Source organism: Dipodomys merriami, unplaced genomic scaffold (assembly GCF_024711535.1).
Source record: "Dipodomys merriami isolate MVZ:Mamm:240054 unplaced genomic scaffold, mDipMer1.0.p SCAF_485, whole genome shotgun sequence".
In the NCBI taxonomy this organism is placed as follows: Eukaryota; Metazoa; Chordata; class Mammalia; order Rodentia; family Heteromyidae; genus Dipodomys; species Dipodomys merriami.
In genome coordinates this window covers 305,295-330,453 of record NW_027206052.1, presented here as the reverse complement: position 1 = coordinate 330,453, position 25,159 = coordinate 305,295, and the positions used below count along the sequence as shown (strand labels likewise).

The window sequence follows — 25,159 nt, the reverse complement described above, 5'->3', positions numbered from 1 at the left end:
CGTGGCGTGGCGGCGCGCGCACGCCGGCGTGCGCGTCCCTTTTCTCATCACGTGCTGGGGGACGCAGGAAGGCAAGTGGGAGGGGGAAGGCGCGAGAGCGAGCGCGAGAGGGAAAAGGAGAGAGGGGGTGGGGAGGAGGGAATCTTATATCACGTGACTAGGGGCGGCGCGGCCCGGGGTGTCAGTGTGGAGGAGACTGAGGTAAAGTTGGGAGCGCAGCGGCGTTGGCGGCGGCGGCGGCGGCGGCAGCGGCAGCGCGGCGGGGCCGGGTATTGTCCGCGGCCCCTTTAAATCCGCGATTCCCCCCCCTTTTACCCTCCCTCCTCTCTCCCTTATCCCCGCCGTATCACCCTCTCTCGGTAGGGCCCCCACCGCTCCGTGTTTCCCCACTGTACACCCCCCCTCTTGTAGTTATGCGAGCCCTGGCGCCCCCACCTCTAGTCGGTCGCAGGAGGTTTTGTTTATGGTTGGGTTCGCGGCCTACTGGGCCGCGCCAGAGCCGGGGCCTCGATTTGGGAGCGTGGCCGGGGCGGGGCTTGGGACAGCCGGCGGGGGGGGGGGGCATGCGGCTAGAGTCTGAAGGAGGAGAGCGAGAAAGAGCGCGAGCGAGTGAGGCCTGGGCCTTGCCTGAGGTAGGGCTATCTCCACCATGGCCGGTGCCTGTGGAGGAGAGGGCCTCCTCCCTTTCCAGCCCTCTGCAGGCCTCTTCTGATCCGGATCCGGCCTGGTTGGAGGTGGCGGAGTGGGGGGGGGCGGTGGGAGAGGGAGGAAAGGCGATGGGGTGGAGCTGCCCCAAACTCCCCCATGTGGCCCTCAATTTGGAGTGCGGAGGATTAATTTGTTCCGGGTGGGAGGTGGAGAGGCGATTGGCTCGGTGGGCTCCTGATGTGGCGCGGTGGGGGGGGGGCAGGGAGGTGAGCCTCCCATCCTCCGCGCGTGGGCTTGCGTCCCCTCTTCGCTCCCAACCTCTTTGTCAGCTCTTCTTGTTACCCTTCCGTTTTTCTTACCCACCCGGCTCTTGTTATATATTTTTTGCTGCTGCCTTTAGCTTCTTGTTATCTATAGTGTAGTTTGGGGTGCCATAAACAATTACGTTTTGAGGAGGCCGGGCATGGAGGCTCCCCTTAAGGTGTATTACGCCTAAGAGACGTCACTAGATTACTGGGGTATTTGTTCACTGTTGTCATAATGGGACAAGAATTCCAAATTTCTTCAAACCTTACCTTGAGGACAGATCATAAATTGCCTTACAAACTGATGTCACACACGGGCGACTGCTCCTTTTCCACTATTCTTGAAATGTAGCCACCGCTAGTGTAGGATGTTGTGGAAAGAGAAACATCACAATATCGCGTTTTTGTTATTGTTAACGGTTTGCCTTTGAGCCTCCGTGATTATTAAAGAAATCCTTTTTAGGGGGGCGGTCTCCACTTTCCCTTCCTCATGTCCTGCTTTGAGAGGATACCTGGTGTTAATTGCTGTTGGTATTGGGAGTTGATGACAGCCAGCATTACTAAAGAATTAAAACATTTGCCTCTATATGGGTTGATAAACTGCTTTGACGTCTTATATCCATTGTCTTTAGACTATATACCCAAGATTGTTTCTGTTGTGAATGGGAAGTATTGCTGGCATGTAAAATAATGGCAAAAGACCAAAAAATGTACTGTTTTTCATTTTTAAGGCCCCTCCTTGCTAATTGGGTCCTAACTGGGAAAGCCTCTTACTGGACTCAAGGTGGTGGGGAAGGGGACGTGGAGGTCATTCCAACAAAGCTACTAGGGAAGTTAGTTGGCTCTGTTAGAGGTAGCAAACAGTTCAGCTTCAGCTTCTGAATTGTTTCTCAAATTAGATTGTGAGCTCCCCGAGGGCAGTAACCCAGTCATACTTTTGTATTTCCTGAAGCATTGGGCATTATAGTAAATACTCAATAAATATTTGTTACCTATTTTTTTCAGTAAAATTTCTCTGGCTATTTTTTAAGTAGCTGGTTTTCAAGAGCATTTTGTTGAATCTTGAATTCGTTCCTTGGTCTTCATTTAAGTATTATTTTTCAAGAAAGAGTAACAAGAGTCCCCATCTGTAGGATGATAAACTCTGTATTTGTCTCTGCTTGTTACTAAAAAGTAACGAATTTTGTATCTACAAGTGATCTATTCTAGATCACTTTTAGACCTGTTGCTAGGTGTTTTATTATCTAGGTAGTAAAATTCTCTGTCACATTTTAAAGCACTTGTACTGGAAAATGAAGTTATAGCAAAGGAGTCAGGCTGTTTTTTTTCCTCTCGGTTATATTTTTAAGATGTTTTTCTGTCATACTGACTGGAAAATCATATTTGACTGGGAAAGTATGTGCAATGACTGACAGCTAATTCTATAGCTTGCTTATATCTGTGCTATAGCTTATTTTAAAAAATTATATGTAATGTAGAAATCAGTATTGTTAAGCTGGGGGTGGAAAATTTGGGAATGACTAATCTGTATTAGAAACTATTTTACAATTTTAAAACTGGGTGGCCAGATGCTGGTGGCTCATGCCTGTAATCCTCGTTACTCAGGAGGCTGAAATCTGAAGATTGCAGTTCAAAGTCAGCCTGCGCAGAAAAATTCATTAACCACCAAGTTTCTGGAAGTAAAGTTGTGGCTCAAGTGGTAGAGTGCTAGCCTTGAGCAAGAAAGCTCAAGGACAGTGCCCAGGCTCTGAGTTCAAGCTCCAGGACTGGCACATACACACAAATACCCAAGAAAAAGAAACTTTTCCTTTAGTCTTAACTTGATTTTCTTTTCCTTTTGTTGGTTTGTGTTTATGGAGTACTTGGTTAAACACTTAAGAAAAATTAAGTATAACATTTTAAGATGCCTGACTGCTTTGTAGCAAATACCACTCCACAAGTCTTCTAGTCCTGTACTAGCTCAAAGTATTTGCAGGCCTTTGTGTGTACATATATATAGAAGGAGAGATAATGGGGGGAAAAATAGTACTAGCTGGTCCTTGATAACTCACATCTGTTATGCAACTCAGGAGGCTGAGATCTGAGAATTGTGGTTCAAAGCCAGTCTGGGCAGCGAAGTCCTTGAGACTCAATTCCAGTTAACTGCCAGAAAACCGGAAGTGGAGCTGTGGCCCAAAGTGGTAGAACTAGCCTTGAATGGAAGAGGTCAGGGACAGTGACTGATTTCAAACCCCATGACCAAAACAAAACACTAAAACGGCCTTAAGAATATTGGTAGAGGGGCTGGGAAGGTGGCTCAGTGGTAGAGTGCTTGCCTTGCAGGCCTGGGTTCGATTCCTCAGCACCACATAAGCAAAAAGAAAAAAGCCAGAAGTGGCACTGTGGCTCAAGTGGTAGAGCTCTAGCCTTGAGCTGAAGAGCTGAGGGACAGTGCCCAGGCCCAGAGTTCAGGCCCCACAACCGGACCCCCCCAAAAAAAAAAAAAAAAAAAGAATATTGGTAGAGAATGTACTTTTCATTCTTTCAACTACATTGAAGAGCAACTCATTGACCCAACTCAGTAAAGATTATCCATAGGAATGTTTGTTATGTTTTTGAATTACATATTTCTTTAGAAAAATTTTACTATCTCAACATCTAGCAATATTCTGGGTAATCTGGGATTACTTTGTGTAATGTCCCATTAATGACAAAATATAATGGAGAACAGAAAATTTATTCTGTTGGAAGGAAATGAAACTGCAAAGTAACCTCTCATTTTTGAGCCATCTATCATATGCTGAATATTTTCTTTACTAAATGTATTATAAACAAAGTGAATGAAAGGAATATGACTTCTGTAGAATCATTGCTTGGTAGAAATTTCTTAACAGAAACAATATTCTGGTTTTGGGGAGGCCTTGTGTTTAGTATCTCTTTAAAGAAGTTATCCTGTAAGCTTTAGTATCTTTTTTGTTTTGTTTTGTTTTTGTTTTTGGGTCCGGTCATGGGCCTGAATTCTGGGCCTGGGCACTGTCCCTCAGCTCTTCAGTTCAAGGTTAGCAATCTACCACTTGAGCCACAGTGCCACTTCTGGCTTTTTTCTTTTTGCTTATGTGGTGCTGAGGAATCAAACCCAGGGCCTCATGCATGCAAGGCAAGCGCTCTACCACTGAGCCACCTTCCCAGCCCAGCTTTAGTATCTTGCTTAAAACAATTTCCTAGAAAGTTCTTCAAAACAACAACAACAACAACTTGGGGATGTGCTTGGTTTATTAAGGTGAGTGTGGAGGTGTACTTGGAGTTTTTACCTGAAGAGATGAGACCAACAGACCAATTGTAAGGTAGAAAGGGGCTGCTTACTTAGGTAGATTGAAAATGTGTGTGTGTGTGTGTGTGTGTGTGTGTGTGTGTGTGTGTGTGTGTGTGTGTGTGTGTGTGTGTGTGTGTGTGTGTGTGTGTGTGTGTGTGTGTGTGTGTGTGTGTGTGTGTGTTTGTGAGAGAAAGGGAGTGATCTGGAATATAGATTTATTCTTCCTGGAAGGCTGATTTCTTCCCTCTCTCCCTGACTAGGGTCTACCCTGTAACCCACACTGGCCTTGAACTTGCTGTTTTCCCAGTTTAGCTTGAACCTTCCTAGCTTGCTGGCAGGCTCCTGGAAGGCATTTATTTGGTTTCAGGCTTTGTTGACTACTTTTCTTTGTCAAAAGGACTTCACCTACTTTGACTTGTATAGAAGACTTGATTGTTAACCATGAAATATGTACACATACTTTATACTATACTAAATTGATGGTGGTGACAGCGTTGTGCGGAGGCTCTGGCTCCAGGCCTTGTGAGTGCACGTACACACATTTACTGATAAATATCCAGCCTTATATAGGCAGTTCTTGTGGTATAAAAATGAAGTATCATCTGTAGCTCCTTAAGGAATTGATCAAATGAATTGTCTCAAGTATTGGCAAATCTTCTAGGTGTGTTCCTTTGAAGAAAGTGGTGTTGGGTGGTGAAATTTAACACTTTTTGCCCATACTTGGTACCTAAACTCTTTTCTCTCTTTTTCAATCTTCAGTATCCTACCTTGTAAATACTGTTATTTGTATATACTGTAAATGATGACATCGGTGGGCACTAACCGAGCCCGGGGAAACTGGGAACAACCTCAAAACCAAAATCAGACACAGCACAAGCAGCGGCCACAGGTAAAGAATGCAAGGAATACAGATCAGTGGGTAGGTTTGGTGGTTGATAGTTGTTTCCATGCAACTTATAACATCATTCTCTGCTTTGAAGTATTCATGTAGGTTTCTTACTGTTATCTGGTCCTATTTACACTTTATTTTTTTAAAATCTAGGAACCTGGTAATGACTTTGGTACAAAGTGGTTTTTGTATTATCTAATCCTATATTGCTTCATTTTGGATTTTATGCTTTGTGTCTATAACAGAATTTTCTTGTTTTGGGGGTGAGGAGTCTGGCCATGGGGCCTGAACTCTGGGCCTGGGCGCTATCCCTCAGCTCTTCAGCTCAAGGCTAGCACTCTACCACTTGAGCCACAGCGACACTTCTGGCTTTTTTCTTTTTGTTTATGTGCTGCTGAGGAATTGAACCCAGGGCCTCATGCATGCAAGGCAAGCGTTCTACCACTGAGCCACCTTCCCAGCCCCTATAACAGCATTTTCTTAATTCCTGAACCCTTTACCTTTCATCAAGCTAGCCAGCCTTTGTCTTGACACCTTTCCCCTTTCAGGCTTTGCCCTCTGATCTTATTGAGACTTTCCTGATTTTTCCTTTCCCATGAGAAGTGGGCATTTTCATTGTGTTTGTGCAAAATTAACAAATTAGACACCCTTGAGCATTGCTCAGTTTTAGATCTCAAGGAATAAATTAACCACCTGAGTATTAAGATTGGTTTAAATAAGATCTGTTTTCCATAACCAGTTTGGTGTGTTGGTACCTTATAGTGAATGAATCACTTGCTTTTGGCTCTAGAATTGACTAGAATTTTCCCCTTACCCATTTTTCTATGATCTGTTTCCATTTGATTTTTCCAGTGGAATTTTAGTACTTAGAATTTTTTCTGGGGGGGGGGGTCTCAGCTCTTCAGCTCAAGGCTAGCACTCTACCACTTGAGCCACAGCGCCACTTCCAGCTTTTTTCTTTTTGCTTATGTGGTGCTGAGGAATCGAACCCAGGGCCTCATGCATGCAAGGCAAGCGCTCTACCACTGAGCCACCTTCCCAGCCCTAGTACTTAGAATTTAATTTCAATTATAACAATAAAATCTTGATGTCTTTATATAGCATTGGATACTCAGAAGATATAACGAAGCTATCTTTGAGCTAAATCTTACTTGCTATAAGAGGTAGCCTTGGTAATTGGAAACATAGGAAACTGGTACAGTTTTTGCTTTCTAGTACTATGGATTGAATTCTGCCTCATGCTTGGTTTCCCAGACCCCCAGTCCAACTTTGCAAACACATTCATGTGAATTTAGGGGCTTGTGTTTCAAGGTTAATGATGTAATTCTGAGCTGAAAGCTCTTTTAACTGAAGATTTGTGGAAAAACTACCTGTTCTTTGTGGGATTGTAGAAGTGAGATAGTTACAGCTTCAGAGTTGGAGGCATGGCTCAGGTGGTACAGTGCTAGCCAGTGAGCAAAAATGTTAAGTACTGAGATTGGATTCAGACCAAAGAAAAGAAAAGAGTTATGGCTTCATTCTGCTTCTGATATTTTGATGATTTAGGCATTTAAAACACAACGTTATTGCCTGGTCTTTCATGTATGTGTGTATGCCAGTACTGGGGCTTGAAGTCAGGGTCTCCCATTTTTGCATAGCTTTTTTGCTCCAGGCTGACATTGTACCACTTGAGCCATACCTGCACTTCTGCTTTTTGTTGGTTAATTGGAAATGAATTACACAGATTATCTGTCCTGACTGAGTTTTGAACCAGGATCCTCAGATCTCAGCCTCCTGAGTAGCTAAGATTACAAGTGTGATCCCGGACCCCTTAGCTTGGGACCCCTTAGCTTGGGCGTTTGTTTGTTTGTTTATTGTTTATTCTAGTTCTGGTCTCAGAGCTTCAACTCACTGTGTGAGTGCTGTCTCTGAGCTTTTGGTTGGAGATAAGAGTCTCACTGACTTTCCTGCCCTGGCTGGCTTCAAACCTTTATCCACATCTCAGCCTCTTGAGTAGTTAGGATTACAGGCATGAGCCATGGGCACCGGGCTTGCTTGCATATTTGACAGACAAAAAGAAATGGGTAGTGCAGAATGTAGAGATTAACAACTTAGGTTCCCCTTATTTTTGAATTCTTGCCTCTTAAAATTTTTGATCACTTTCATTCCAAGGCCACTGCAGAACAAATTCGACTTGCACAGATGATTTCGGACCATAATGATGCTGACTTTGAGGAGAAGGTGAAACAAGTGAGTAACCACTATTTTGTGTAAGCTTAGTGAAAAGAAATCAAGATTAAAGCATATTCAAATATTATAGATGCCCACTAGGATTCTTCTATATTTTTTTTCTTCATATTTTTTGAAATAATTGATCTAAAAAGGTTCTGGAAAATTGTTCTAAAGGGTGCTTTTGTTTTCTGATATACGGTGTCCTTTTGGATAGATAAGCTGTTTAGCAGTTTTATCTTCTGATTTTATTGAATGACTGTTGTATGTGTTTTATGTTTTTGGGTGTTGAACCTAGGGCATTATATATGCTAAGCTCTTACCACATACAACAACTTTAAGCAGCTATGGCTCTCAGAAATGTGAACATTGATAATGCTAAATCCTGTGGCTAAGGTTTTTTGATTCTCCATTTGGTGCTTATTTATTTGATTGCTTTATACTTTGACTCTAATTATAAATTATAGGCGTTAGTATTTTGGGAATAGAACTATACATTTTACATATTTTGCTGGTACTGGAATTTGAATTCAGGATCTTGGACTTGATCACTTGTCTGGCACTCCTCCATTTGAGTCACACCTCCAGCTTTACTTCTTGTTGGTTGTTTTGGAGATGTAATCCCTTGAATTTGTTTTACCCTTGGCTGGCTTCTTTTTTTGTGTGTGGTGAAATCTTCTTCATGATGATTGTTGATTTTTCTCTTTCAGTTGATTGACATCACAGGCAAGAACCAGGATGAGTGTGTGATTGCTTTGCATGACTGTAATGGAGATGTCAACAGAGCCATCAATGTTTTGCTGGAAGGAAACCCAGACACGGTAGAGTGCTAATAAAATGTTTTAGAATGTGGGTTTTGGGTTGGAAGGCTAATCATCTAAAAATAGCTAGTAGGGCAAGTTACCTAAACCAGCATACTTTGTTGTCAAACTAGAGTAGGAAGATTTGGGGATTGGTTGCTACAGATAGTACTTAAAATTTTTGTACAACACATTGCAGAAAACAGGCAAAAAAGTAGGTGGCTTATTGTAAATTATTGCTGGTGTTTGATAGTCTAAGTTACTAATCATGGAAGATTTCTGCTTGTCTATTTTTATTTTTGTTGAGCAAAGTCATACTTTTCTTTCTTTTTTTTTTTTTTTTTTTTGGTTGCTCATGGGTCTTGAACTCTGTGCCTGGGTGCTATCCCTGAGCTCTTCAGCTCAAGGTGAGCGCTCTACCACTTGAGCTACAGTGCCACTTGCGGTTTTCTGGTGGTTAATTGGGCTTTCCTGCCCAGGCTGGCTTTGAACTGAGGTCCTCAGATCTCAGCCTCCTGAGCTAGGATTCTAAGCATGAGCTACTGGCACCTGGCTTCATACTCATTTTGAATTCAGGATATACCAATCAGTGTCACCATAGCATCATATTAATATTATTTAATTGCCTGAACTTAATTTTGTTGCGGTAGCAAAGAAAGCATTTGTCAACCCTAGACTGATAGACAAGGATTGGTTACCCTGGAATTTAGCCAAGTTAGTTTCACTTTTTTCTACTTTATGAAAATTTTGTTTTTTTGTTTGTCTTTGTGCCAGATTATAGTTATAATATTTTTTTTTTTTTTTGGTTGTGGGGCCTGAACTCTGGGCCTGGGCACTGTTCCTCAGCTCTTCAGCTCAAGGCTAGCGCTCTACCACTTGAGCCACAGCGCCACTTCTGGCTTTTTTTCTTTTTGCTTATGTGGTGCTGAGGAATCGAACCCAGGGCCTCAGGCATGCAAGGCAAGCGCTCTACCATTGAGCCACCTTCCCAGCCTTAGTTACAATATTTTTAGTAACACTACTTTACTAACCTTTGGGATATTACCATAGAGCTTTTTTTTTTTGGCCAGTCATGGGGCTTGAACTCAGGGACTGGGCACTATCCCTAAGCTACTTTTTGCTCAAGACTAGCACCATACCACTTGAGCCTCAGCACCACTTCCAGTTTTTTCTGTTTATGTGGCACTAAGGATTGAACCCAGCCAGGGCTTCATACATGCTAGGAAAGTACTCTAAAATAATTGAAGTTAACTTCTTTTCCTCTCAAAAGTATAGTGCCATCGGACCCCTGTGGCTCATACCTGTAATCCTAGCTACTCAGGAGGCTGAGATCTGAGGATTGTGATTCAAAGCCAGCCTAGGCAGGAAAAGTCCGTGAGACTTTCCAATAAACCACTCAGGAAACCGGAAGTGGTGCTGTGGCTCAAATGGTAGAGCGCTAGCCTTGAGCTGAAGAGCTGAGGGACAGCGCCCGAGCCCAGAGTTCAAGACCCACTATTTTTGAAAAATGACTGCCCAGATAAATATGATGAGTACTTTCGGTTTACTCCGGAATAATTTTCTCAGGATTTCTTTTTTCTTTTTCTTCTTGGTGGGGGGAGAATCATGCCCCCCCCCTTTTTTTGGTTGATCATGGGGCTTGAATGCTGTCCCTCTGCTCTTCAGCTCAAGGCTAGCACTCTACCACTTGAGCCACAGTGCCACTTCCGGTTTTCTGGTAGTTTTTTTGGAGATAGTCTCACTGACTTTGCTGCCCAGGCAGGCTTTGAACCGCGATCCTCAGATCTCAGTCTCCTGAGTAGCTAGGATTACAGGTGTGAGCACAGGGCCCTTATCATGCCTTTTAAAGAGTTTATTTTTTGTCAGGTGCTAGTGGCTCACGCCTGTAAAGCCTAGTTACACAATAAACTGAGATCTGAGTGTCTGGTTCAAAGTCAGCCCCGGCAGAAAAGTCCATGAGACTCATCTCCAATTAAACATAAAAAAGCCAGGTGGAGTTGTTTCTCAAGTGGTGGTGCCAGCCTTGAGCAAAAAAGTTAGGGGACAGTACCCAGACCCTTAATTCAAGCTCTAGTACCAGCACAAAATAATTTTTTCTGCCCCTCAGGTCCCATTTGTTTTACCTTATATCTTTTGTTTAGTGCTACAAGCCTAAGCCTGACTTATCAAAAATAGAAACAGAAGGGGGCTGGGAAGGAGGCTCAGTGGTAGAGTGCTTGCCTTGCATGCATGAGGCCTTGGGTTTGATTCCTCAGCACCACATAAGCAGAAAAAGCTGGAAGTGGTACTATGGCTCAAGTGGTAGAATGCTAGCCTTGAGCTAAAGAGCTGAGGGACCGTGCCCAGACCCAAAGTTCAGGCCCCACAACTGACCAAAAAAAACAAACAGCCGGGCGCTGGTGGCTCACGCCTGTAATCCTAGCTACTCAGGAGGCTGAGATCTGAGGATCCCGGTTCAAAGCCAGCCCGGGCAGGGGAGACCGTGAGACTCCTATCTCCAATAAACCACCAGAAAACCGGAAGTGGTGCTGTAGCTCAAGTGGTAGAGCGCTGGCCTTGAGCTGAAGAGCTGAGGGACAGCGCCCATGCTCAGAGTTCAAGCCCCATGACCGACAAAAAAAAAACCAGAAATAAGCTAGAGAATAATGTGTTTGTTCCACAAGTGAAACCAGTGGGAAGCAAAGTCAGCTGCTAGGAATGTTGAATATTGAAGGTATAAGTCCATCAGAAAACTGATAGTGTTTAAGGAAGATCATAGTAATTCTTTTCCCTTATAGATTTGGTACCAGCAGTTAGTGTATTTATAGGGGAAAAAGAAAGGTGACAAGCTCCTTAAACTTGCCAGGTTTTGGAACTAGAGTAAATTTTGGTTTTAGTGTAGTTTCAATGGTTCATGAGGCAGATTTAGCTATAGAGTTATGCCATTTGAATTAAAGCTGTTGTGAGCATCAAATGACACAGCAATTGTATGTAATAAGAATAAGCTTGGGTCAGAAGAGTGGGTGGAAAGATACTGCTGAGCTCTTGGTGGATACTTAATCTTTTATACAATTGCTGTATTTAGTAAACTTTATGGGGTTGCATTATACTTTTAATTTTACTACTTTTTTTTTTTTTTTGTCCTGCAGTTTGAACCTCAGGACCTGTTTGCTATCCCTGAGCCTCTTTGTACTTAGTGCTAGTGCTCTACCACTCAAGTCACAGTGGGACCTCCTGCTTTTTTGAGTAGTTTATTGGAGATAGTCTCATGGGGACTTTTATACTTGCAGTGGCTTTGAGCTACAATCCTCAGATCTCAGCCTCCTAAGTAGCTAGGATTATAGGCATGAGCCACAAGTGCCTGGCTCATAATTTTACTACTTTAGGGGGCAAGCTAGGGTTTGAACTGAGGCCCTCATACATACTAAGCATGTTCTCTACCATTGAACTATCACCCCAGTCCCAAATTTGTCCTCTTTTTAGGTTTATTTTTGTGGTACTAGGTTTTGACTCAAGGCCACATGATTTCTAAGCTTGAATGGTACTTCTGAGCAGTGTTTCCAGCTCTGTTTTTCACTAACAATTATTAGGATAGGATATTGCTTCTAATCATCATCATTGGGATCACAGACATATATCACTTCATCTAGTTTCCTCAGTGGAGACAGAGCCTTGCAAATGTCTTCCCAGACTGGCCTGGCACCCTCATCTTCCCATATACCTTGGGATGATAGGTATATGCCAATTTTGGGGAAAGGGATAATTTGGGGACATTGACCTGAGTTCCTCTCACATGCTAGGCAAGTGCTCTACTTCTTGGGTCACATTTTCAGTACCTTTGCTTGTAGATATTTTTTATTTATTTTTTGTTTGTTTTGGGTCTGGTCGTGGGGCCTGAACTCTGGGCCTGGGCACTGTCCCTCAGCTCTTCAGCTCAAGGCTAGCACTCTACCACTTGAGCCACAGTGCCACTTCCGGCTTTTTTCTTTTTGTTTATGTGGTACTGAAGAATCGAACCCAGGGCCTCAGGCATGCAAGGCAAGCATTCTACCACTGAGCCACCTTCCCAGCCCTGAAGATATTTTTTAGATATAGTTCCATGATTTTACCTAGTATCAGACCAGACTTTGATTCCCTCTTAGTGATTGTCTCCTACATAGCTAGCACCACAGGTTCATACTACTTCACTGAATTTACTATTGAGATAGGGTTACAATAACTTACCCAGAGCTTCCTGTGAACCATTAGCTCTGTCTCCCACATAGTATGGATTATAGGCATGGGCTGGTATATGAATACCTAGCCATTTTTAAGTATTTAATTCAGACATTTACATTGTGGGCAATCTTCACTCCTATTTCCAGAACTGTTAGCAATCTCAAATAATTTGGTATGCATTAAATAACTACATTTCTCTCTTTTTCTCCAGCCCTTAGTAACCTCTTATGTTTGTGTGATTTTACCTCATATAAGTAAAATTTATTTAGCATTTGTCCTTGGTATTTTTTTCTTTTACTGATTTCACATAGCATGTTTTCAGTGTTTATATTATACATAGATCAGAATTTCATGCCTTGAAGGCTGAATATACATTGTAGGTATATGCCACTTTAAAAAAAATCCATTGGGCTGGGAAGGTGGCTCAGTGGTAGAGTGCTTACCTTGCATGCAAGAGGCCCTGGGTTCAATTCCTTAGCACCACATAAGCAGAAAAAGCCAAAAGTGGCACTGTGGCTCAAGTGGTAAAGTGCTATCCTTGAGCTGAAGAGCTGAGGGATAGCACCTAGGCCCAGAATTTAGATCCCACGACTACCCCCCTCCCCCCCAAAAATCCTTTAATCTGTCAGAATTATTTGGTACTAAGTTACTGTATAAGTTGGTCAATAGTGCCACCTCCCTATCCAGCTTTGTTGTTGGTTGTGGGGCTTGAACTTAAGGCCTTGGTGCTATCCCTGAGCTCTTTTGCTCAAGGCTAGTGCTCACCACTTTGAACTACAGCAAGAGTGATACAATGTGATCCCATTATTAGATAATACAGAATTATTGTTGATTTTCTCAGGATTAGTATTGAGTCTTGTTAACGAATGTCCTTTAAAAGAAGCATATTTGTTATACACATGTCTGAAATACAATGGTGAAAATCCTTGGTACAATTAATACCCATTTATAAAAAAGAAGAATGACAGAAAGTAAAAAAAAGTTCTGTTGAGGGTAGGAGTAGAAGAGAGGAGGGTAGGCAAATGGAGAGGGTAAATGAGGATAAATATGGTTCAAAAGTGAAGATTAAGATAAAGGGGCAAATTAGATTTGGATATTTTATATATGTGTATCATGTATTCTTTAAATCTAAGCTAATGGGGCTGGGAAGGTGGCTCAGTGGTAGAGTGCTTGCCTTGCATGCATGAGGCCCTGGGTTCGATTCCTCAGCACCACATAAGCAGAAAAAACCGGAAGTAGCCCTGTGGCTCAAGTGGTACAGTGCCAGCCTTGAGCTGAAGAGCTGAGGGACAGTGCCCAGGCCCAGAGTTCAGGCCCCACGACTGACAAAAAAAAAACAAAAACAAAACAACAAAAACTAAGCTAGTGGGAAAAAAAAGGATAATTAAAAAAAGAACCAGAGGTGTGGCTCAAGTGGTAAAGCACCAGTCTAGAAAGTATGAGGCTGAATTCAAACTCTAGTCTCCAGTGCTCCCTCTCTCTCAAAAAACAAACAAAAAAAACAGAAGTAGGCCGTGTACCAGTGGTCAAGTCTATAATCCTAGCTACCCAGGAAGCTGAAATCTAAGGATTCCAGTTCAAAGCCTTGAAAGTGAAGGGTGTGGTTCAAGTGGTAGTGTGCTGGCCTTTTTTTTTTATTAATTTTTTGGTATTAGAGCTTGAACTCTGGGCCTGGGCACTGTTCCTCAGCGCTTCAGCTCAAGGCGAGTGCTCTACCACTTGAGCCACAGTGTGGTTAATTGGAGATAAGAGCCTCATGGACTTTCCTGCCCCGAGCTGGCTTTGAACCATGATATTCAAATTTCAGCCTCCTGAGTATCTAGGGATTACAGGCATGAGCCACTGGTACCTGGCTTCAGTTTTTTTTTTTCTTTGTTATGAATAAAAACGAATACTGGGCTGGTAAAGTGGCTCAGTGGTAGAGCGCTTGCCTTGCATGCCTGAGGCCCTGGGTTCAATTCCTCAGCACCACATAAGCAAAAAAGAAAAAAGCCGGAAGTGGCACTGTGGCTCAAGTGGTAGAGTGCTAGCCTAGCCTTGAGCTGAAGAGCTGAGGGAAAGCACCCAGACCCAGAGTTCAGACCCCACAACTGGACCCCCCCAAAAAAAAAGATGAAAAAAAAAAAACGTAAAATACTGGGAATTGATCATTCCAAAAGAAATTAGTTTTTTCAGCTGAGGGAACACACTTAATAGGGACAGGTTACTAGGTTCTCTGATACACTGAGCAACTGAACCTGGGGAGAGATCTTTTGGAAGTGATCCCTGAAATCCATTATTTTAAGTACCTAGCCTGCAAAAAGAACATTTAATTTTAGCTAAATGCAGCAGTATACATTGTTAACCCCAGCAATTCAGGAGGCTGAGGTGGTTAGATTGTGAGTTTGAGGTTAGGGACAATATAGTTGGTCTTGATCCCAAACAATAATTAAAGAAACAACGAAAGAACTTCAATTTTGGCCAAGTGCTGGTGGCATGAAGTCTTGATCTCAAACAATAACTAAAGAAACCACAAAAGAACTTCAATTTTGGCCAGGTGCTGGTGGCTCATGCCTATAATCCTAGCTACTCAGGAGGCTGAGATCTGAGGATTGCTGTTCAAAACCAGCTTGGGCAGGAAAGTCCATGAGATGCTCCAATAGCCACCAGAAAACTGGAAGTGGTGCTGTGGTTCAAGTGGTAAGAGCACTAGCCTTGAGCTGAAGAGCTGAGGGACAGCGCCCAGGCCCAGAGTTCAAGCCTCACAATCAACAACAACAAAAAAAAGAACTTCATTTTGGCAGATAGGTATAAAGTTCTGCCTTGTTTGCTAAATATTAGTTGAAAGTATCTTTAACATGAATGTTGAGCAGTTTTCCTGATCGATAACCATATTGATTAGGCATGCATGCTTTACCTTCATTTAGCATTCCTGGGAGATGGTTGGGAAGAAGAAAGGAGTCTCAGGACAGAAGGATGGTGGACAGACGGAATCCAATGAGGAAGGCAAAGAAAATCGAGACCGGGACAGGGACTATAGTCGGCGACGTGGTGGGCCACCAAGACGGGGAAGAGGTGCCAGCCGTGGAAGAGAATGTATGCATGGGGCTTTATCAAAACTGTGTGTGGGTCAGTGACGTCTAGATTCAGGAGATGTGCTAGGCAGTACCCAGGACGGTTATACTGCCTTTTATGCTTTCTTGTCCCCTGTTAGTCTGGCATAAAATTTCTCTGTAGTCATTTGTAAAGTTATTGGATTCATAGTTCTCTGTTGTGGCTTATTATTACCATTTCTTCATATCCCATTCTTCCAGCTCATATTCTCTTAATTTTGTCTCCCTAAAGTTTTTTTTTTGTGTGTGGGGGGGTGTCAGTTATGGGGCTCAAACTCTTAAGGGCTTAGGCACTGTCCCTGAGCTTTTTGATTCTACCATTTTGAGCCACGGTGAGACTACTTTCCCAAATCTTTATTATACCACCTTTATATATTTATACATATATATCCATTGACTTTTGTTCTGGTTGTATGTGTGTTTTGTATTTTAGTTCGGGGTCAGGAAAATGGATTGGATGGCACCAAAAGTGGAGGGCCTTCTGGAAGAGGTACAGAAAGAGGCAGAAGAGGCCGTGGCCGAGGCAGAGGTGATCAGTTTTTTGGGGATGGATATTGAGGGCAAGTTATTTTTTAGTTCCATAAGGGCCAATTTATTTGAAAATAAATTAATATGGCATGTGGTTATCTTAGTTCATAAGATCGTAAGCCTATTTTAGAGATTACTGATGTGGAAAATAAGCAGGTAAATGTCAAAATCCCTCAACAAGAATGCTTGTCATATTTTGTTTAACTAATTTATGTTCTAGATTGGACTGGAAAAGCATCTGATATATCAAATATTATTCCAAAGCTGCTATAGCTGTTGAGATGATTTTATATTTACTTCTAACATACTTTCTCTGCTCTTACCCCACTTTAGGTGGCTCTGGTAGACGGGGAGGAAGATTTTCTGCTCAAGGGATGGGGTGAGTTTCTTTGGCCCAGTGTTTTTAAATTTTACCCTGAAAACAATAGGCAACCTTAACTAAAATGTTTAGAATGATTTAATGAGACTAATTAGATGTATAGTTTTAGGGTTTATTTCCAGACACATGTATTAACCACCTGGGTTATCTCTCTCTCTCTCTCTCTCTCTCTCTCTCTCTCTCTCTCTCTCTCTCTCTCTCTCTCTCTCTCTCTCTCTCTCTCTCTCTCTCTCTCTCTCTGTGTGTGTGTGTGTGTGTGTGTGTGTGTGTGTGTGTGTGTGCGCGCGCGCGCGCGCGCGCGCTTGAACTCAGCCTGGGCACTGTCCTTCAGCTCAAGGCCTAGTGCTCTATCACTTGAGCCACAGCACTACTTTGGGTTTTCTGGTGGTTTATTCTAGATAAAGAGTCTCACAGACTTCCTGTCTGGGTTGGGTTTGAACTGTGATCCTCAGATCTCAGCCTCCTGAGTAGCTAGGATTACAGGCATGAGCCACCAATGCCTGGCTAATTTATCTTTTTATCTTTCAGTATATGCCATGTGTAATGACTTCTGTGGGTATGCGTGTGGGTGTGTATGCACGCGTGCGCATATCTGTCTACCTGTCTGCGTGTGTGCACATGCGTGCATTGATACTGGGTCTTCAGCTCAGGACCTCGTGCTCTTGGCTTCATTGCCTTACCACTTGAGCAGTGTTTCTACTTTTGGCTTTTTGCTGGTTAATTGGAGATGAGACTCTCATGGACTTTCTGGGCTTCAAACTTTGAAGCCATGAGCTACAGATTTCAGCCTTCTGAGTAGCTAAGATTATAGGTATGAACCACTGGTACCCAGATTACATTTTTTTGGGGGGGGGTCCGGTTGTGGGGCCTGAACTCTGGGCCTGGGTGCTGTCCCTCAGCTCTTCAGCTCAAGGCTAGCGCTCTACCACTTGAGCCACAGTGCCACTTCCGGCTTTTTTCTTTTTGCTTATGTGGTGCTGAGGAATCAAACCCAGGGCTTCATGCATGCAAGGCAAGCGCTGTACCACTGAGCCACCTTCCCAGCCCCCTAGATTACATTTTGAATAGTGTGAAAAAATAAGACAGCATTTGAGATTATAGAATGGTGCGTGATTGACCTATATTTGTCTATATTGTGAATAAGATAAAATTTGATTGTACTCTTTGAGTTAGTGTTTACTGAAGCTCCTTTTAGAAACTCATGTTTCATTTTTTCAGAACTTTTAATCCAGCTGATTATGCAGAGCCAGCCAGTACTGATGATAACTATGGCAATAGTAGCGGCAATACATGGAACAACACAGGCCACTTTGAACCAGATGATGGGACGAGTGAGTGACTGTTTTCATTTTTTGTCTCTGGGATTTTTAACTATTTCTTTTTTGTGTGTGTGCCATAGATTGAATCCAGGACTTTGTGCATACTAAGCAAGTGTTCTAACACTGAGCTATATCCTCAGCTCAGGAAATATTTTCATATGAGGTTTTAATTACTTTTAAAAAAATGGGGGCTGGGATGTAGCTCAGTAGCAAATTGCTTGCCCAACAAGTGCAGTATCTGGATTTGACCCCCAACACCAAAAAACAAAACCACAAAAGGGATGGCTGGGAACATGGCTTAGTGTTAAAGTGCTTGCCTAGCATGCATGAAGCCCTGGTTCAATTTATCAGTACCACATAAACAGAAAAGGCTAGAAGTGGTATTGTGGCTCAAGTGGTAGAGTGCTAGTCTTGAGCAAAAGAAGCTCAGAGATAGTGCCAAGACCTTGAGTTCAAGCCCCAGGACTAAAAAGACTTAACAACTTGTATTTGGGTACAAAGATAGGGTAAGATAAGTTAAACTACTGTTTATTCTGTTTACATACCATATTGATACGTGTGCTTAATAAGAACAATATATATGCTGTTGTATTTGATCCTTATCACTGTTTTATGAAGTACACTTTGTTTTTTTCTTTATAATACATAGGGACTGAGTGCAACCTTCAACTTACTAGGCAGATGCTGTATCACTGGGGTACATGCCCACATTACCCTTTTTGTTTGTTTGTTTTGTTTTTATTGGTCATAGGCTTGAACTTAGGGCCTGGGTTCTGTCCCTGAGCTTTTTCACTCAAGCCTACCACACTACCACTTTGAATTACAGCTCCACTTTGGGTTTTCTGGTAATTCATTGGAGGTGAGAGTATCACAGGCTTTCCTGCCCTGGCTTGCCTTGAACCATAATCTCAGGTCTCAGCTTCCTGAGTAGCTAGGATTACTGGTGTGAGGCACTGGCACCTGGCTCACATTGTGTTTGGTGTGTTTTGGCTTTTTGGTGGTTAATTGGAGACAAGAGTCACAGTTTCCTGCATGGCTTAGCTTCACAGGCATTATTTAGTATCACTTTCCTGGTGATATAACTGATACTAAAAGAAAAGATGTTAGTCTTTGAACTTAGAATTATTTAATTCTAAATCTTGTGCTCTTTCCATTATAACATATAGCTGCTCTAAGCTCTGATTGTATTTCTTAATTTTTATTGTAGTAGCTTTATCTTTTCAAAAGATGACCCAGAATCAACCAATTAATTAAACTACTACTTGTAGAAATGAACAGGGTTCAGAATCAAAAGTCTATACTGTTGATTTATTTTCTGATACGAAGATAAAAGCTTCTTTTTTCTTTATTTTCTTTATTTTTTGTCAGTCATGGGGCTTGAACTCGGTCTGGGCACTGTCCCTCAGCTCTTCAGCTCAAGGCTATTTCTACCACTTGAGCCACTGTGCCACTTCCAGTTTTCTTTGTGGTTTATTGGAGATAAGAGTCTCATGGACTTTCTTGCCAGGGCTGGCGTTGAACGGCGATCAGATCTCAGCCTCCTGAGTAGCTAGGATTACAGGCGTGATACCCGCTTTTCTTTAGTTTTGAGAAGTCTTCATATTGGAGCATGAAGGGACTCACCAGGCTTCCTTTTTTGTTCAGTAGCCTTGATGTGTTGTGGACTATTACAAGATATGAGTAATATCTTTGATATGAGTAATGTTCTTTGGTTAGCTGACTCTGGTACTTAGATTTAGATACACCATATAGCTTTAAGGTTATTAGGCTTATGCCAAGATGTCTTTGAAGGTAAAAGGTATGTGTGTGTTGCTTTTAAACCTTTTTTTTTTTTTTTTTTTGGTTGGTTGGTTGTGGGGCTTGAACTGGGGGCCTCAAAGCTAGCACTCTACCACTGTGAGCTACAGCCACTTCTGGTTTTTGAGTGGTTAATTGGAGATTAGAGTCTCGTGGTGACTTTTCTGCCCAGGCTGGTCTTGAACCTTAGATCTCAGCCTCCTGAGTAGCTAGGATTGCAGGCATGAGACACTGGCACCCAGCTCCATGTGTATTGCTTTAATAAGAGCAGCCTTTAGTTTCTGGAGTGTTTTCTTCTGTTGATATCTTTTACTTTCCTTCTGGTTGAGTCAGCACCTGAAACCAAAGCTTTTCATCTTATTAGATATAGGTTAATAGAAAAGCCTGAAGTAAAAGATGCTTTATGTTGATTTAAAATTTTCATATTCCCTTTTAAAGATTCTTATCTTTGTTTCTCCAGCTTCTCATTAGCACACAGTATACCTTAGGCACTAAATGTTGCTTATTGTTCACAAAGACACTATTTAAACATTTTAAAACTTTCCAATGGGTACAGATACCTTGTTAGATTTCCTTTTTTGTTGTTGTTGTTGGTAGTCCTGGGGCTTGAACTCTGGGCCCTGGACGCTCTCCCTGAGCTCTTCAGCTCAAGGCTAGCACTCTATTAGTTGAGCCACAGTGCCACTTCGAGTTTTCTGGTGGTTAATTGGAGATAAGAGTCTCATGGAGCCATTTCTCCCTGGGCTAGCTTTATACTGTGAACTTCATATCTCAGCCTCCTGAATAGTTAGGATTATAGGTGTGAGCAATTTAGTGCTCAGCTTGGAATATTGAGTTTTAACTTACTATATTTTAGAGACATTAGAACTATTAATCTCCTGATGGATTTGTAGGGGTAGTTGTAACAATACTAAAAGGTAATGTGCTTTGCTCTTGAATAGTTGAGTTTTTAGTCTTTGGAAGAAAAGATGGTGGAAATTAGGGAACTACTTTTACTTTGGAATAGAAAGCCAGGCTTTGGGGGCTGGGAAGGTGGCTCAGTGGTAGAGCGCTTGCCTTGCATGCTTGGGGCCCTGGGTTCAATTCCTCAGCACCACATAAGCAGAAAAAAAAATAACTGGAAGTGGCGCTGTGGTTCAAGTGGTAGAGTGCTAGCCTTGAGCTGAAGAGCTGAGGGATAGTGCCCAGGCCCAGAGTTAAGGCCCCATGACCGGGCCCCCCCCCCCCCCCAAAAGTCAGGCTTTGATGTCCTAGTCCTTAGCTGTATTCAACAAGTATCTAGTTATAAAAACAATGGGGAAGTGAATATTTATTTTTAGTAATTAGAAAAGAAACCCTACTTAAGAAGTCCATAGTCACACAATGATCAGTGGTGCTGCTGCCTTCTTATCAATGAGAAAAAGGGTTTTAGGTGTGTAGCTTCATGCATTTTCATTATTGATTTCATGATCTAGCATGCCTTCATGCATGATTTCTTTTTGTGTTGTCATAATAGCAAAAAATAAATTTAAACCTACCCTTAAAATATCCACAGGTACAGTGGGAATTATGTATTTGGGGGCAGACATTTTCATTCACAAACAAAATTTCACTGGTTGTTTTTTCTTTTCTTTTCTTTTTGTTTCAGGACTTGATTTCATTGGGGTTGAGGGGTCAAATTATCCCCGAAAATTTGAGACTGCTCCTGGTATGATACATCCAGGCGCCTAACTGCCCCGGATATTTTTTTTTATAGATTTTTATGAACTGAAATATCTGTGGATATGTCATTTTTCTGTCTTTTCTGCTTTTTTTTTCTTTGTGCCTTTTCCTCTTTTTCTGTGCCCACTCTTACTTTTTCATGAATACTCAACATTTATATCGTCTGCACTTTATGCTGAGGGAATGTATGCCCTAATCTGTTCAGAGCATTTCCATCTTTATTTCTTGCTTCCTCAAAATGAGTTTCTTAGCCATAACCATACTTCTTGAAAGCATCAAGTCAGTATTTCATTCTTCCTTTCTATCCCAGTTGAAGTTACCAGAGTGTATAATGAAAATCTTGCATAGTCTAAATTATATAACCTCTCAGTCTAGAATTGTGTATAACTCCTGTGTTCCATTTAACCAGGGTGGGACAGATGTCAAAGGAATCAAACAGATATCAAACAGATATAGGGGGAAATGTGATTTATAACTTGTATAACTGACATTAGACTTTGATTTTTTTTTTTTTTTTTTGGAGGGGAGGAAGGAGGGGGGGCGGTCATGGGGCTTGAACTCTGGGCCTGGGCCCTGACCTTCAGCTCTTCATCTCAAAGCAAGCACTCTACCACTTGAGCCACAGTACCACTTCCGGTTTTCTGGAGATAAGAATCTCATGGACTTTTCCTTGCATGGGCTGGCTTTGAATTAAGATCCTCAGATCTCATTTTCCTGAGTAGCTAGGATTACAGCTATTTCAATTTTTTAATGCATTGTCATTAATAAGTGGTTTAGAATTTTCCTGGTACAGTTTTAAGATTTTCTTGGGAAAGTATTCATACTGTCATTTCCTGTAGGAAATAGGTTTTTTCCTTTATAGATATTAAAATATTTCTATTCAGTGACTGAAATGTCTAGATGCCAGCCTTTTTTTTTTTTTTTTTCTAATCTGAGACAGTATCTCACTGTATAGCCCAGGCTGCCTTGCCTTAATTGCCTTTCTGCCTTAGCCTGCCTAGTGCATTGCACCATAATGCCCAGCCATCCTTGAATTCTTATTTAAAAAAAAAAAAGGAAACTAAGCCGGGCACCAGTGGCTCAAGACTAATCCGAGCTACTCAGGAGTCTGAGATCTGAGGATTGCGATTCAAAGCCAGCCCTGGCAGGAAAGTACATGAGACTCTTATCTCCACTTACCCACCGGAAAAACCAGAAGTGGTGCTGTGACTCAAGTAGAGCGTTAGCCTTGAGCTGAAGAGCTGAGGGACAGCACCCAGGCCTAGAGTTCAAGCCCCATAACTGAGAAACCAACAAAACAAAACTGTCCACTTATTTAGAAGTCTTTTTGAGTTATTTGATAAATACATATATAGTTCTAGATAAGAAAATAACATTGTTATGCCTTATACAGCTAGATAAATTCTTACTCTGGTCTTTGGTTCAAGGGAAAAATTGTGGTTCTCATATTCTCACCCAAATTCCTTATGAAGGGACATTTTCTGAAATTATATGAAGCAAAGAAATTGGGGAAAGGAGATATGGAAGGTGCTTTGATTGTCTGTATACCTTTCCCATGTAAACTGTATCCTTGCTTACAATATGATAAATTGTAGGCTTCTGTTGTTTGTGCCATAACCTTGAAAGGTTAGATTCCATATTCTGTATTGTATGAGTAGGATTAGGTTGATAGTTACTGCTCATACTTGACTTTTTTTTTGGTGGTGGTGGGGGTCCGGTCGTGGGGCCTGAACTCTGGGCCTGGGCGCTGTCCCTCAGCTCTTCAGCTCAAGGCTAGCACTCTACCACTTCAGCCACAGCGCCACTTCCGGCTTTTTTTTTTTTTTCTGCTTATGTGGTGCTGAGGAATCAACCTAGGGCCTCATGCATGCAAGGCAAGCGCTCTACCACTGAGCCACCTTCCCAGCCCCTCATACTTGATTTTTAACCTGTTGTCTTCCAAAACGACTTAAATACATGGAGCCTTCCTTACAATTTTCTAGTTAAACCTATAATATTTATGAATTAAGACTTCTGGGTATATTTTTCATTCAGTTCCAGTAACTCTTAGTTCTCAATATTCTGTTTGACTTTCAAGCCTATTCTTAGACATTCTTCTTTTACTATTTATTTATATTTCTCTTTCACTGCTGTGCTGTCATCATCTTCATACTGCTTATAGTTTTCTCTCTCAAAGCAAATATGTATAGTCTGCATGTTTAGTTTGAATTGTCTGCCACCATTTCACTCAATGACTACTACATCATTATAGCCCACAGCTCTTCAGTAGAGTTCTTAATAGAACTGTGGTCCTTAATAGTACTGCATGGAGCTTTAAGTCTAGTGTTTGTGTGCATGCATTTTCAGTCCATTTCTTCCCCTTCTCTCCACCTTGCAGCTTTGTAACAAAAACTGAAAGTACCAATGAAATCATAATCTTAACAAAACCCTACTTCTCTGAACTTTCCCTTTCTATAGTCTTTCATCTTTAAAGCCCAACAATTCCTTCTGATTAATAAACTGTTAAACTTTTTACTTTCATCAAAAATGTTAATACATTGGATTTTGCATGTTTTATACTTAAAATTATTCCACAATTTTTCCTTTCTTTCCAGGTGCATGGAGGACTGCGACAGAAGAATGGGGAACTGAAGATTGGAATGAAGATGTAGGTATTCCCAGGACATTCCTCATTAATGCCTTCTATCCCTAAGTGGTGTTTAGGGATAGAAAATTGGTGTATTTCTACCCCTTAAAATGCACACATAAGATTCTGACCCAAAACTTTTACATCCAAAATAGTGTTCTGAGCCAGAACATTTCACATATGTTATATGAAGGAGACTGGGCATGAACAGGACTCTGGAACCACACTGTGGAAAGGGCAAGTGCACTTGTGTAAGTCCAATATCTGATTGTCGGATTTATTCCAGGAAAAGATGGTGGTTGGGTAGGGCACCACAAATGGAGTGAGGCAGGTAGAACGTTGAGTGGTACATGAATCTACTAAGAATCCTTATTTGGTATATAGTCCTGTAATGGGTTGTCAGTGGATGTTGGAATTAGTATGGTGGTACCAAATCCTCAGTCTGTTGGCTCTGAAACCCTTTCATTTATTTGAAGCCCTGTATAACTGTAATTGAGGTGAATATATGTACGTTTGACTATGCCAATTTGACTCAACTTGGAAACCCTATAGATGAGTGGCACATAAAATAATCTGAATTCACCTTACTACCTGAGTAAAACAATTTTCCTGATTCCTGGTCACAGTCAAGCTTTAGCTGTGAATGATTGTTTTCAGTGATTATGGATTATTTTTAGTATTTTGAAACCTAATTTCCTATATTTATATATAGTTGGGCAAGATGGCTTTTGTGGTTACAAGGAAATGATATATCAAACCTGTTAGGTTGCCTGTTTATTTACTAACTTGTATTAGTTATACAGAAGAGAATATCATTGTTAACCTTTCCATGTGTTTATGATGATGTCAATCACCTTTAAGTTGTGTGTGTGTGTGTGTGTGTGTGTATGTGTGTGTGTGTGTGTGTGTGTGTGTGTGTGTTGCACACGCATGCAAGCGTGTGTGCCAGTACTGGGGCTTGAACTTAAAGCTTGGCTGTTATTCCTTAGATATTTCACTTAAGTCTTGAGCCACTTCTGGCTTTTTTTGGTGGTTAATTGAAAATAAGTTTCATAGAGACTTTTCTGCTGAAGCTGGCTTCCAAACTATGATACTCAGACTTCAGCCTCCTGAATAGTTAGGATTACATGTGTGAGCCACTGGCACCTGCCCCAATTATGACTTTTTAAAGCTGGAGTAGCATCACTATCAGAGAACGATTATTTTCTATTATGAGCGAACTAGACTGTCTTGTGAATTTAATCATTCTCTGCTTTCTGAAATCTGGCTTATTTTCTTTAGCAACTTTCAAGAAATGGGTATATTTCCTCACTATTTGAGAGAATATTTGAGAAGTAAAAATCACAATTTAACTTCAGTAGTCAAGAGTTAATTTCTG

The 25,159-nt window shown here is 41.7% G+C and overlaps 1 protein-coding gene across 19 annotated transcripts in view; it reads left to right on the top strand.

Annotated features, from left to right (window-relative positions):
* LOC138809106 (ubiquitin-associated protein 2-like) overlaps positions 1-25,159 on the top strand; it is a 62,955-nt gene that overhangs the window by 376 nt on the left and 37,420 nt on the right. For 7 of the 19 annotated variants that reach the window (XM_069995504.1, XM_069995503.1, XM_069995501.1 and 4 more), the window contains exons 1-9: positions 172-269; positions 5,005-5,134; positions 7,286-7,363; positions 8,053-8,163; positions 15,246-15,414; positions 15,865-15,960; positions 16,293-16,338; positions 17,557-17,669; positions 23,750-23,802. In XM_069995504.1, the coding sequence (XP_069851605.1) occupies positions 5,045-5,134; positions 7,286-7,363; positions 8,053-8,163; positions 15,246-15,414; positions 15,865-15,960; positions 16,293-16,338; positions 17,557-17,669; positions 23,750-23,802 (756 nt within the window). In that variant the 5' untranslated portion in view covers positions 172-269; positions 5,005-5,044. Of the gene's footprint in view, positions 1-128; positions 270-327; positions 360-574; positions 633-5,004; positions 5,135-7,285; positions 7,364-8,052; positions 8,164-15,245; positions 15,415-15,864; positions 15,961-16,292; positions 16,339-17,556; positions 17,670-21,081; positions 21,142-23,749; positions 23,803-25,159 lie in introns of those variants that run through there. The other 12 variants (XM_069995498.1, XM_069995495.1, XM_069995492.1 and 9 more) reach the window with 7 other exon arrangements.